General features: G+C 31.3%; 1 protein-coding gene across 4 annotated transcripts; it reads left to right on the top strand.

Moving 5' to 3' along the window:
- The first annotated feature begins 3,780 nt into the window (after positions 1-3,780).
- On the top strand, positions 3,781-10,609 carry LOC137811408 (amino acid transporter AVT1A). 4 transcript variants are annotated; one of them, XR_016518634.1, is made up of 12 exons: positions 3,781-4,452; positions 7,356-7,609; positions 7,737-7,951; positions 8,293-8,316; positions 8,411-8,591; positions 8,678-8,897; positions 8,994-9,129; positions 9,224-9,239; positions 9,344-9,493; positions 9,885-9,928; positions 10,052-10,153; positions 10,291-10,397. XR_016518634.1 is itself a non-coding variant. In XM_068613141.2 (12 exons), the coding sequence occupies exons 1-12, from the start codon at positions 4,265-4,267 to the stop codon at positions 10,381-10,383; spliced, it is 1,584 nt and encodes a 527-aa protein (XP_068469242.2). In that variant the 5' UTR covers positions 3,781-4,264; the 3' UTR covers positions 10,384-10,609. The 4 variants fall into 4 exon arrangements, 1 of the variants encoding a protein (XP_068469242.2); XR_016518633.1 differs by having other exon boundaries at positions 10,043-10,153; XM_068613141.2 differs by having other exon boundaries at positions 10,091-10,153; positions 10,291-10,609.
- Positions 10,610-14,669: the final 4,060 nt, after the last annotated feature.

Below are 14,669 nucleotides of genomic sequence, written 5' to 3'. Positions count from 1 at the left end.
TAATAGCAATCTTATTCTCCAACACCCTCCAAGCAGTAAAAAAAGCAGAAGGTCATAACTTACTGAAAACTGGAGAAAAACCCACCTCACAATCTCTCCTAACAAGAAAATAGGCAGAGTTAACTGAAAACGTTTGAAGACCGCCAACCTTCCAAACTCACCTATTTGCCTCTCCCAAAACCAGCCTAACCTCAAGTAGAGCTTGACACAACTGATCCACCATAGGCTTCTCCCAGCCAAAAAAATGTCTACTTCAGGTTAAATGCCAAACCCAAACACCATCAGACCAAGACTCAAGCTCAGCCACCTTTGCATCTTTGGCCAAACAAAGAGAAAAAAAGTCTCGGAAATACTTTCTTCAGTGCATCACTACCTAGCCAACTGTCCTCCCAAAAAGAAATATTCTTTCCATCGCCAACTTTCCACTTAAACCCATCTTCAAAGCTTCTACCCCAACCCTCTGAATCCCACACCACTTTCAAGTCTTTCCACCAAAGAGAACTCCTACGACTTTTTCCTTCCTCTCTTAGACTTCTCCACCCACCATATTTAGAAACAAGAATCTCCTTCCAAAGACCACCCTTATTTGAACCCAACCTCTAGATCCACTTACCTAACAAAGCCAGATTAAAAATCTTTAAATCAATAATACCAAGCCCCCCAAATTCGTGAGGCTTACAAACTTTTTCCCAAGAAGCCCAAACGATCTTCCTTCCTTCAAAACCCCACCCCCATAGAAAATTCCTTTGGATCCTAACCAACTTATTTGCCACCTCGGAAGGCAATTTGAATAAGGACATAAAAAATAGCGGGATAAAAGAAAGAACAAACTTGATCAAACAAATCCTCCTCGCCAACGACAAGCACTTACCTTTCCATCTGCTTAGTCTAGCCTGAACTTCTCTATCACCCCATTCCAAAAGTCACCACGCTTATGACTCCCACCAACAGGCAAACCCAAGTAAACAAAAGGAGAACTCATCACGTCGCAATTAAGGTTAGCTGCAAAACGTCGAAGCGAAAGTTGATCCAGCCCCGTTTCGCCAATTCTACTTTTCAAAAAATTAACCCTAAGCCTTGAGACAAGCTCAAAACATTGCAAAATCGCCTTAATATTGAAAATTCTTTTGGTGTTAGCTTCACAAAAAAACAAGGTATCGTCTGCGTACTGGAACATATTTACCTTCACTTTATCCCTGCCAACCTCCAAATAGTCAATCAAATTCTTTTCATCAGCCATTCTTGACATCCCGACCAACCTTTTTGCCACAATAAGAAAGAGAAACCGAGCTAGCGGATCACCTTGATGAAGACCCTTCATAGGAAAAAAACTCCTTAGTTGGACTACCATTCACTAGAACCAACGTTATCATTCTAACTTTTTCAATTAAAGTTTTTTATTTATTTTTATTGTTTTGAATTTAGGACTTTATCAATTTAATATTTTATCATGAATTAGATTTAGTTTGATTATTATTCTTAAAATAATTTATTTATATTATTAAATTATTATATCATTAATTTTATTAAGAATTTAAAATAATTTTAATATATTAAAATCAAAAAATTATATTTAATTTTTTAATTATATATATAATAAAAAAATATTTTCTAAAAACCTATTCATTTATACATTTAATTATATATAATAATAAAATTTTTTATAAAAAAATATTCAGCCATTTTAAATTATGTAATAAAAAATATTTTATAACAACTTATTTTTCTTTATTTATATATAATAAATAAATAAATCTTAAAAGCATAATCAATGTATACGAATTCCCTGCAAAAGATCGTAAATTACATATATATATATATATTTATTTATTTTTAATTAAAAACGTATATTTCATATACGATTAGATGAAAATAGTATATTTCATATAAGATTTTTTTATTTTTTATAAATCTTACATTTATGATTGAAGGTTTCTCTATAATTAAAGGCTATAATCTATACACAATTTATCCATTCAGAAAAAAAATATCTGTCCATTTTTAGAATTTGCATTTAAAATTTTAAACACAGGTAAAAAATGTTAGATGGATATTTGTATAAGTGGTAAAATAGAAAAGTTAATTCTATATTTAACATATGAAAGCTTTTATTTTTAAAGAAATAAAATTCAGAATGTAATTAACTCATCTCTTTCTAACTAATTTTTCATCCTTAACTAACAATGAGATTTGAATCGATAGATACACCTTCACAATAATGAGAAAAAAAAAAATCAAATTTTTTTGTTCTTCTAGAAGTTTATAGATTTTAGATTAAAAAAAGAGTGAAAATGGACAAATGCCACTTGAAGGTGGAGCTTTGATATATGTGGACATAGTTATCTTTCGCCACTTTCATGTTTATCCATATTTCAGTCCCAGGTTCACAAGTAGTCGACAATTTAACCCATTTTTCAAACTTTGTGTATTAATGACTTTTGTCTTTTGAATATTTTATGATTTTTTTTCCAATTTACTTTGTTAAAAGTGAAAGTTTTCAACACGAATCTAAATTAGTTAATACCATAATTATAAATACAAAATTAATTTTGTTTAAAAAAAATAGATTAAATTTTGAATCTTTTATTAATTAGTTAGGTTAAAAAATTTATAAATAAAAGTTTAACTATTTAAATTTTCTTTTATAAAAAGTTATCGTACTTATCAAAACACGATCTTTTTTTATCTTATCTCTAATGATCATTTGAAAGATCGGATTGTCTCTTTCAAAGATTGTAGTAGTAGCTTTAGTTTTACGAGTAGGATTTTATGTAGAGATATTTTGAGTTTCTCGTGCTTAAATTAGGATTTATTGAAACTTTGTTTGAAGTAACTAAAATTTCATATAAAAAGAATTATCTTAATGCATTATGAGAGTTCGATTTCATTTAAAAAGTGATATAAATTTCTATATTTATGAGGTGTTATAGGTTAAGTTAATTGAGTTATGAATATTCATTTTAAATTTACTTAGCAGGTGTGCATGTTGAAATACAATTTTTTTGAGAGACAACTAGATTTATTTGAAATTGAGTTATGACTAAATTCACAATTAATGTGTAAAGTTGGAAATTAAGAGTTTGTTTTAGAATATTATTAGTTTTTGTGTAAACTCTTTATTAAATGACTATACAAGATGAAAATAAATATAGATAAATAAGATTAATAATATTTAGGGGGTGTTACAATAATATAATAATTTGATGGATTCATATGTATCAAATTTGTACTGATTTCAATCGGTCTAAAAAAATAAAGCAATAGATTTAGATTTTGGATTTTGGATTTTGGCTCTTAAAACAAAATACTTTGAACGATCCCATTGCCTAATCTTAATATTTTTGCTAACTTTTAGAATTTTGAAAGTTAAGATGTAGGCCCTAGTTTAATTTATTTATTCTTCACCAGCATCATATGCCTGTGCAATATAGTCAATTTGTTAATTGATTTTTATTATTTTAATAATAAATGCTACAAATAGTTATATTCAAATTCTATCATTATGAAACTTTTTTATTCTTATTGGAGAGATAAGTTAACACATTTTTTATTTGAACCAAATCGTTAAATAAAAAAATAATAATGACTCAAATTAAGCTAACCGTGTTCACTTTTACTTTATAAATCAAAATGTATATTTTAAGAGCACTTACTCTCTTCATTAATTTTCTATTATATTTCATTATAAATAAAATATATTTGAAAGCATTTTAATATTACAAAATTTATTTACAATAATTAATATTCATTCGCAATAAATTTGAATAGTTTTTATTTAGAGGGCATGAAGTAACATGGGATTCATCTTGAATATATTATTTATAATTGGGCAAGATCTAGGATGAACATAGCATCACAAGGACAAAAATTCTGATTGTCAGATTTCATTTATTAAAATTAAATAGACATGCCATGATATGTGTGGAGATAAAATTAGAAAGAAACTCTTATAATAGATGTGTAGATCTAGATGTTGCAGAGTCATTACTTGAATATATTGATAACATCTTCTCATGCTGTCGTTACATGGATTTTTATACTCTGTTGTATTGTCGTTTATTGCGTTTTTTATATCATTGATTCAATTTATTTTATTGCGTTATCGTTTCATATGGCTTTTTGTACATTATTGATTGCATCTTCTACGGCTGAAAACTTGTTTCATGACTCATCGTTTAGACTGCTATATAGTTGCAGCAATGGTTTCTAACGGCTGAAAACTTGTTTTCTCACTCATCGTTTAGTTTGGGATATAGTTGCAGCAATGGTTAGTAACGGCAACAAGAAGGAGAAAGACCTTGAGCTTTTCTTTGAAGATGATATAAACGAAGATGCACAGTTTATTGAAAGTGGGAAGTTAGAGAGTGAGAGTGGTAGCAGTGATGAGGAGGAAGAAATTCATACAACCCACTCTCACTCTTTCACTTCTCTCCAATGGCCTCAAAGTTACAAGTAAATACTTCTCCTCTGCCTACTACTTTTTGTTTAAATCCTTTGCTATTACTTTTTATTTTGCTTTTGTTGCCTTCATGGTAATCTGTATAACATACATACTATGATATCATGGTAATCTGTATAACATACATACTATGATATCATGGAACGAGTCCAATATGTATAAAGAGATCGTTTACCCATATTCATAGTTAAAGACATTAATGTCGTATCAGTGCAAATAAAGGGATTCCAGATAATCAATCTTAAATAGGAAACAACATTTATTACTGAATTAAACCAATAATAAGACCAGATACAAAGGAAAAAGGAAATAACCCTACCCTATATAAGGAAAAGAAAACAACTCACAGTGAACAATGGGTTAGAAACCACTCTTATTGACTTAACTGTATGCTTTAGTAAGAAGACATCCCCCTTGGCTAGAACACATACAAATAAAGATTAGGGTGATTCATGATAGAACTTGGATATGTAACTATTACCTTCAATCCATTAGATTACGACACTTACCCTAACCTAAAATTAATCATACATAAACAACTTCGTATTACTTTCTACAAATTATCTTGGTATAGTATCTCATAATTTACACTTTAAAAAATGTTTTGCTTAATTGGAGATCATTTTTACAAGGCTATTCTTACATTTGTTGGATTAACACCATTAGACCTTAACTCACTTATGTGCTAACCCATACTTTAACATAATTGTAATAGTATTCACTCAGGAGAATGTTCAGGTTGGTTCTTTCATAAATTGCACTCACACTCATGATAATTTATGTGTTAATTGTACTTTCCATTGTACATCTGCACTAAATCAGAAAATCCAGACTTTGTATATTATGAGAAGGTTAGTACTATCAAAATTCATAGTCTAATATCAACATAATTATGATAATAATACATTAACAACGTACCATTTTTATATAGTCACATTACAACTTTTAATATATTTTTAATGTTTTTAAATATTTTTCATATCTTTTAATTACAAATTTACTCTTTTATTATATATTTAGTTTTAAACTCATTATATCAAAAGTTGTATATAACTCGACTAGAGAGTTGTGAAACTGTGTAAACCATTATCAATATTTTCTATAGACTTATATAGGATGCCTAATACATGCATAAGCTTATAGGATGTCCACCACCAATAGTGGTCCCCACTTATCAGCATCTCTAAGGCCTCATAGCAATTTATATATTTTTAGGAAATGTATTACCCCTTACCCTCTTTTACTTGCAACCCACCTCCCTTTGTATAACTTCTAGTGCTTGCTTTGATTCTCTTTTCATCAAATGACCCATGGTTAGGGATCACAAGAGGAGACAACAAATGTGGGTTTCATTATATCATTTATATCTTTAAAATAAAAATTCATCCTCATATTTATTTTGGGTATAAATTTTTTATCATATTTTCATCATCCTCTTTAGGGAAATGGGTATACCTATCTCTCTGTACCCGTCTTTTATTTTTTATCATATTTTTTTTCAAAAATATGTTTAGACTATCTTAATCTATTGATTGCTACTTTCATAAGGATTTGATAATTTAATATGTTTAAAAGTACAAATAACCTCATGATTTAAATTTCTAAGGAAGGGATGGAAAGAATGTAGAAAAAAGGATAAAAAGGTGAAATATATTTATAATAAAATAAAATATAAACTCTTATAACTTATTTATAGACTTTATTTTTATAAAATTTATACTTCTAAAGAAAATGCATACTTACATTAATTGTCACATATGATTAATGAATTGACTGTAAAATATATATTTCAGTTGGCATGTTGTTTCTATTTTTAATATATTATTATATAACATTAAAAAAACTATAAATTTGTTTTCTATGGTTGGATGAGTGAAAGAGTGATTTAAGCTTTTTTCCCTCAATCAATGTAAATTTAGTATGCTTTACTTTAATTAACTTTTTTTCTTAAAAACAACTTATAACTAAACCATCACTCTTACATTATTTTTATAAATATTTAAATATTATTATTTTTACTTCTAAATATATAAAAGTGTCTCCCTTATACAAATTTAGTACACTTTTTAAATTTTCTATAAAATTCTAATAATTTGTATTAGATAATAATTTTTACATGGAAAATCAATATTAGAATGAGTAATTAAAGGAAGCTTTAAAAATAAAAATATTTTGATGATTATTCTAATTAAAAATATATTTTAAAATATTATATCATTAGGTTTATTTTCTTAAAGAATATGTCACATCAATTGGGTTAACATAAAGGAGAAAATGTATTGCTCATAACTACTTTTTACAACTCTAACTGTTTAATTAAAAACCTGTCTAACTAACCACAAAATAGTTCATTTAAATTTTGATAAATTAGTAAAAAAAATGTGAAATGTGTAATTCAAATCATATTATTAAATAAATTTTAAAATTATTTCATTTTAAGTATTTAAAATACTAAAATTGTGATAGTTGTAAAAACTATTTAATATTACAAATTGGAGAACTTAACATGCATCACTATACATCATTTTTATAGCATGACTAGTAACTTTATGTTTATCACAATTGGGAAATGATGTCGAGAATTAATACTGAGAATTGTATACGACTATAGATTTAGATATAAATATATATAATAAAAATTAAATTTATAAAAAATATAAAAATAATAGTATTGGAAGTTGTAACATGGTTGTATAAAAATATGAGAATAACACTTATGAGATTTCACTTTCATAAGGAGAATTGTAAAGCATACTTTTATAAAAAAAAATAACTTATGGAAAGATTTACTATGCCCATTCTTGTCATCATAAAAAATAAGTCGTGTGGAATTTTGAAGCTATAATGTTGATTCGTCTCTTATTAATTTCCTTGTTTTCTTTTCTTCTTATGACAGAGAGACTACAGATTCTTACACACTTCCAGCAACTCCAAATTTTGATTCAATTCTACGAGTACCAAGTATTATATTTTCCAGTTTTGAAAATCGTTCAAAACATAACATACAAATAGATGGAAAAACTCCTTTCCTCTCTAGTCCTGAAGTCCTTACACAATCAACATCACTGAAGGAAGATGCAGTACAAGAGCATTTAGTAGGCGAATTGCCCATTAGTCATGGGTGCAGCTTAATTCAAACAATTTTCAATGGTATGTTATTTCATAGCAAACAATTGTTTTATCCTATTTGAAAATACCTAACTGAACTTCCACAATTTTTATTACAATTAGGTCATTTTATGAGGTGATAATGTATTTTACCTTTGGCAAATGGCAGCAACTAATGTGATGGCTGGAGTTGGCATTCTCTCAACACCTTATACATTGAAAGAAGCTGGTTGGATGAGCATGGTGTTGATGATTCTTTTCGCTGTCATTTGTTGCTATACAGCTACCCTTATGAGATATTGCTTTGAAAGCAGAGAAGGAATCAATAGCTACCCAGATATAGGAGAGGCTGCATTTGGAAAATATGGTCGTATTATCGTATCAGTGAGTTATCTACTTATTTATTTAAATTAATTGAAAATCCTTGTGCAGTGCTTGTTACTCGACAGATAAATCTTTCCTAGGATTTATTTATGTTTCTTATTAATTGTGAGGCTTAAATTCCTCCATTCTAAATTGGATTCCTTTAGAACTTAGAGTCAATTTATTTGATTTTGACTAGATGATTGTTTTTATTCTGTTTTGTACCAAGGTTTTGTCTAGTTTCTCAAGATTATTCACTGTTTATCTTTATTTGTTGTATATACAAACTCATGTCACAGAATATCGAGATGTAACTTTTTCACTTAAACACTAACCAATGTATACTTATGAAATTATTGCAGATCATCCTGTACACGGAATTATATGTAAGTTCTACAATCATTTCTTATATTTCTTTTAATAACATCTTAATTATGATAGTTTGCAATGTATTTATAACACATCTTTTCGTGAGTGTAGTCATGTTGTGTAGAATTCATCACCTTGGAAGGAGACAACCTCACTAGACTATTTCCAGGAACATCATTAGATTTGGGTAGTTTCCAGTTAGATTCAGTGCACTTGTTTGGAATTTTTGCTGCACTTACTTTTTTCCCAACTGTTTTGCTGAAGGATTTTCGTATAATCTCTGCATTGTCAGGTACTCCTAAGTGTAAATGACATTTCTTTTGTTTTAAAATTTACAACTTAACATTTCCTTAACGAAAATTTTGTTATGATATGCAGCTGGAGGGGTTTTTGCAACATTATTGATTGTTGTCTGTGTGTTTTGTGTTGGGATAATGGATGGTGTTGGATTCCATCACAACGCTAAATTGGTAAACTGGAGTGGCATTCCATTAGCTATTGGTATCCACGGGTTTTGCTTTGCAGGCCATTCAGTTTTTCCAAATATCTACCAATCTATGGCAGACAAAACACAATTTACTAAAGCACTAATAATATGGTATGCTATCTCCTCTATTTTGTCTGTAACAAAAAAAATGTTTCTGATTTCTTATTTTTGAATATCTAATTCCTAAATTCATTTGTTCTCACACAGTTTTGTATTGTCGGTTGCAATATATGGAGGTGTTGCTATCATGGGATTCCTTGCGTTTGGCAACGACACTTTGTCTCAAATAACGTTAAATCTGCCACGAAATGCATCTGCGTCAAAGGTTGCAATATGGACAACAGTAAGTATGAAACTTTCTTCGTCTCTTAGCATTATTTCATTAGTTTCGCTGAAGTAAACATTTTTTTACCCATGTGTTCCTTACTCTTTTTCAGGTAATCAACCCATTCACTAAATATCCTTTTTGCCTAAAACTAGTATGTCATGAATGCAATAATTGGAGATAACTTGAACAAATCCAGGAATAATTTTAGTTTGATTTTCCCTAACTATACACAAATTCGCTTTGTTGATGAACCCATTAGCAAGAAGTCTCGAGGAGTTGCTACCAGATAGACTCTCAAGAACTTATTGGTGTTTCGTTCTTATCAGAATCGCACTTGTTGTATCAACCGTTTGTGCTGCTTTTCTGATTCCATTTTTTGGTGAGCTTAAACTTTATCATTGTAGTATTACTTTACTCAACTAGTCAAGGACACTACAAAAATTAATATATGTCCATAAGCATATATTTTCATATTTTCTTTTCCACCCATTTGTGCATTTGAGGTAGGTATATTATGATAACATAGGTTCATATAAGTTTTGTATCTTTTCAGTTGCCTTTCTGAAGTGTTAATTTCTCTTAAATTTATGTTAGCTGAACTATTTCTATTTCTAACCTAAGTTGAAGTGTCGATTACTCCTTATATCTTTATTAATTTCCATAAAAAATTGATCAAACATTTTCATTAAGAAAATACTACGTTGAATATAGAAAATGGTATGTTATATGAACCTAAGTGATTCTTTAACACCATTTTGTAACAATTTCAGGGTATGTGATGGCTTTAATTGGCTCTCTCTTCAGTATACTTGTGGTAAGCAAACACTTCAATATACTCACAATCACTTTCACATAAACACACTCTATCACTCATATTTCCCTGTCAAACATTTGTGACCACTGTGCTTTCCTTTATAATTTATGTAAGGAATTTCAGTGAAACTGCAAACTAATTTTGGGAGTGCAAAATTTTCAGTCAGTGATATTTCCAAGTTTATGTTTTATGAGAATTGTGGGAAAAAAAGCAACGTGTACACAGGTATGATACTCCTATTTTTGCATTTATTTTTTAATTTATTTTTTTTAGAATCATATTTTATAAATCATTATTATTATTATTATTATTATTATCCCCAGTCTATTTACACACTTTCTTATATCTTTACTCTGACATAGGTTGCGTTGAGTGTGGTAATTGCTGTATTTGGAGTCATTTTTGGAATTTTAGGAACATATTCATCTGTGCTGAATATTGTGAAGAGTTACTGAGACTTTTTATCTTCTTCATTGGATGGTTAGAATTGATGTTAAACCAGTTGCAAATGTTTACTCGTGACGACTAGAACCACTTCAATTTTTGTGTCACAAGTATTTCTTTTAATTTCATTTTACTTGGGCATACCTAATGTAAAAGACTTGAATGATATTTTATTGCAATTATGTACACCAAAACCTATCACAGTATATAAAAAAATATAGATAATATACATATTTATATGTTGTGTGCAAATATCAAACTTTTTAATATTAAAATTAATAATTTTGATAGAAGTGATGAATGGATGTAGGAAAAATAATGCTAAAATTAATAAAAAAAATTAAGTTTTATACATGTAGTGTTGTTTCGAAACAACCCTACATGTATAAAAACTTATTTTTTTATACTATTTTTAGATTAGAAAGTATAAAAAATGAGTAAAAATAATTTCTTAAAGATTTTGTTTTTTCAAAAACTATTTGCTTTTTATTTATTTTATTATTACAATAATCGATCAAATTTATTTTATTCGTACAAATTTAACATCACGTCTCTTTTACAATCTCTGAATTGTTTCGAGTACCAAATAGAATACAAGAACAATGAATGAGAGAGGAACACCTTTCTTCTTCTCTAACTTCCCCTTTGATATCAAAGGGTGAGTTATGTTTTCATCTCTAGAAGATTAAATATAAAGAAGCAAAGGTTTGGTTTTGTTAGATTTCTGGGTGTACAGAATGTTAGGGAGTTGGAATATCATCTGAATACAATTTGGATTGGGAGCTGGAAAATGAATGCTAATAGACCTAAATATATCATAGCAGCAGAAACAAGAAAGGAGTGGAATGCAAAGCAAAAAGAGAAGGCATTAGAACCAGAGAAAGAAATTAAAAAAGTGTGGCGGGCAAAAGGAACAAACACGTATGCTAACACCGTTAAGTATGGTAATGGGAACAGAGCACAATCGCAGAACAGGGGTAGCTTACATGCTATTCACTTTAAAGCAGAAGAAACTCCCAGAGAATGGTTAAAAACTTGTCATATTGGAAGGGTATCGGACCTGAGCAAAATATCAGGTTTGAATGAAAGTTTTATTCTGGGCGGTCTTGGCTTTATAAAGGTTAAATTTCTGGGGGGGTTCCATGTGTTACTGAAGGGAGAAAATGAAATGACGATCAAAGAAGCCATAGAGGAGAACAAAGAATGGTTCGAAGAAATTTTTGACACAATCATTCCGTGGAATGAGCAATTTGTAGCGGTAGACAAACTGGTATGGGTGAGATGCAGAGGTTTACCTTTGAAACTATGGAATTATGATTGTTTCAAGCACATAGCTGCGTTATTGGGAACCCTCGTTGAGATTGATGAAGCAACTCTAGCATTGGAAGAGATGGAGTACGCAAGGTTTAGAATTAGAGTATCAGTGGGGTGCGAGGCGAAGATTACTAGCTATATGAACATCAATGACGTTTTGTATTAGGTTTCGGTGGAGGAAGAATACATAGTTCCAGATTATAAACTTTGTCAATGCCATTGGAGCGAAGAATCCGATGGTCTCGAAACTGAGGTTGACTCAATAGCGTCTAATGATTCTGTGCGATCGGGAAGCAGGGATTTCGAAGAAGTTAGAAAGGTCGATGAGGAGATTTCGAAGGTGGACGCGAGTTTGGCGTTGCCACCGACGGCACAAGGCTGCCGGAATTTAGGACCCAGCGCACTGGAAAGCTGTTGCAAACCCATCATGGCTAGAACCGTAGGCTCGGTCTCTACGCCTAGGTCAATCATAGGTAGTGATAACCTAGGTTCTGAAACCCCAACGACTCTTACTAGGGTTGACGTGGAAAAGTTTTGTGGGCCTTCAGAAACGGCCTAGTGTTTGGTGCGTTGTGAAAAGGAGGAAGGGAGGTGCAGTAATAAAAAACAAGTTGAGGTTTTTTCGAAAACAGGCCCAGATGCCCGTAAGGTGGTGCGGTTATCGAATGGGTTGCCTGGAAGCCCAATTAATTCAGAATGTTTCCTCAATCTTCACAAATCAGAAAAGAATGAACTCCCTGGGGTTGCCATTGACGTTGCACATCAGGTGGTTTCTGGCAACGGAAAAATCAACGCGCGTTCCAATATTTTGATCGAGGTTACGCATGGGTCAGCGACACCTACGTTCAGTGCTCTGATGCCGGCGGTAGTGGTGAAGGGGGGACGCAAGGTTTCCCGAAATCAATTTCGAGGGTGGAGGACTCTCTATGTGGGTCACAAACAGGGGAGGCACACCATTTTTCTCTCAAACAGAATTCAAAGGAGACGAGGCACCTAAACACGAACACCAATTTTCAATCTGGAAGGTGTTTAAGCAGAATAAGGGACACATATGCTCCGTTCGTAAAATCAACAAATAACGGGGATCATTTGGCTGCGGATGCTATGGTCAATCAAACAAAACAAGACTCAGAACCAGTCACATTTAATTCATCTTCTGTTGCAGATAAAAGAATTTTCTGGACGGGTGATTCAAGTAAAAACAGCAAGAGGGAAGAACGCAAGAATGTAAGGTCAGTTATATCTCATATTAGTAATTCTGTTTCTGATATGGCAATAAATAACTGTAATCGTTTGTTCTGGTTAAAACATGGTAGTCTAGAAACGATTCGAGTATGGGAATTGGGTAAACAGATAGGGGCTACATGTGGGGTTGAAGGAAATGTCATGATTAGCCTAGAAGAATTAGAAAAAAGGGACAGGAGTATGAAAATCCAAAGGGAGGTGAGGGAGGTTACGGGTTATCTATGAAAATTCTTACGTTAAATGTGAGAGGGTTTGGGAGTCCTGTGAAATGGAGGTATATCAAGGATTTGATCAGAAAGGAAGATGTTAGAATGTTGTGCTTGCAAGAAGTAAGATTGTCATCTTTTAGTTTAAATAATTGTTGTAAGTTATGGGGAGATAATGACATTGATTATTTTTATAGCAATCCAACTAACGGGTTAGGGGGTATTCTTACGATTTGGCATAAAAAGTTTTTTCAATGTTCCAATCATATCATCAACAGGAGGTTCATAGTGTTCTCCGGGTACTTTAAGGAGAAAAATATTCCTGTGGTTATTGTCAACGTATACTCTTCCTGCAATCTGCAAGAGAAAATACAAATGTGGGCCGACTTATTAGAGATTAGGCAAGGGGAACCGTGTAACTCTTGGTGCATTTTGGGGGATTTCAACTCTATAAGGAATGAAAGGGAGCGTAGGGGGATAAATAGTTCCAATGGTAATGGTTACAAGAAAGAATTACAAGAGTTTAATAGTTTCATTGATAATATGGAGTTGGTGGATATACCCTGTATTGGAAGAAAATATACTTGGTATAGACCTAATGGTAAAGCTAAAAGTAGGCTTGATAGATTTTTAATATCCTTTGAATGGTTACAACATTGACCAGGAAGTAAACAATATGTTTTAGATAGACAAGTATCTGACCACTGTGCTTTAGAGCTAAAATCAAATGTGGTGGATAGGGGTCCAAAACCTTTTAGGTTTCTTGACATATGGCAGGAAGATAAGGAGTTTAAAATTTTTATTAAAAGTAAATGGGATAGTTATTTGGTCCAGGGCAATGAAATCTTTGTGTTAAAAGAGACACTGAAGATGTTAAAGAGCGATCTGAAAGGATGGAATAAAGATGTATTCGGGCATGTTGACAAAATCAAACTCGAAATCTTGAGGAAAATACAAGAGTTAGATATGAGAGATGATGCAGATGGCTTGGATGAAAACAAGATTAGGGAAAGAAGAGAACTTTTGAGCCAACTACAAGACATAAATGAGAGGAACGAATCCTTATTACAACAAAAGTCAAGAGCCTTATGGATTAAACAGGGGGATTCAAACTCAAAATTTTTCCATGCTTCCATCAAATGGAGGAGGATGAGAAATGAGATAAAAGGAGCACACTGTAATCTCTTTGGTATTTGGGTGGAAGAACCAAATAGGGTAAATGAGGTGGTCAAGGAGTTTTACAAGAATAAGATGTCGGCCATCGAAGATATTGGAGTTAGGTTGGACAATGTGGATTTTAAGGAGATTTCTGAATTTGATAATAGACTATTGACTGATCCATTCGAGGAAAAGGAAATAAAGGAAGCCATTTGGAATTGTGATAGTCATAAAAGCCCTGGACCTGATGGAGTAACTCTTAGTTTTATTAAAAATAACTAGTGTCTACTAGAAAAGGAAGTGTTGGGAGCAGTAAAATTCTTTCACAAAGAGGGGAAGATTCTGAAAGGCTGTAATGCCTCATTCTTAACTTT

This window comes from Phaseolus vulgaris, chromosome 2, assembly GCF_051622355.1.
Source record: "Phaseolus vulgaris cultivar YP4 chromosome 2, ASM5162235v1, whole genome shotgun sequence".
In the NCBI taxonomy this organism is placed as follows: domain Eukaryota; kingdom Viridiplantae; phylum Streptophyta; class Magnoliopsida; order Fabales; family Fabaceae; genus Phaseolus; species Phaseolus vulgaris.
The sequence above is the reverse complement of the archived record's forward strand: the minus strand, read 5'-3'. Positions and strand labels throughout refer to the sequence as shown.

Coding starts and splice junctions, on each gene's coding strand:
- LOC137811408 (XM_068613141.2), top strand. CDS start 4,265: ATGGTTAGTAACGGCAACAAGAAGGAGAAAGACCTTGAGCTTTTCTTT. Junction 7,610..7,736: donor AATTCAAACAATTTTCAATG/GTATGTTATTTC, acceptor GGCAAATGGCAG/CAACTAATGTGATGGCTGGA. Junction 9,494..9,884: donor TTTTCTGATTCCATTTTTTG/GTGAGCTTAAAC, acceptor TAACAATTTCAG/GGTATGTGATGGCTTTAATT.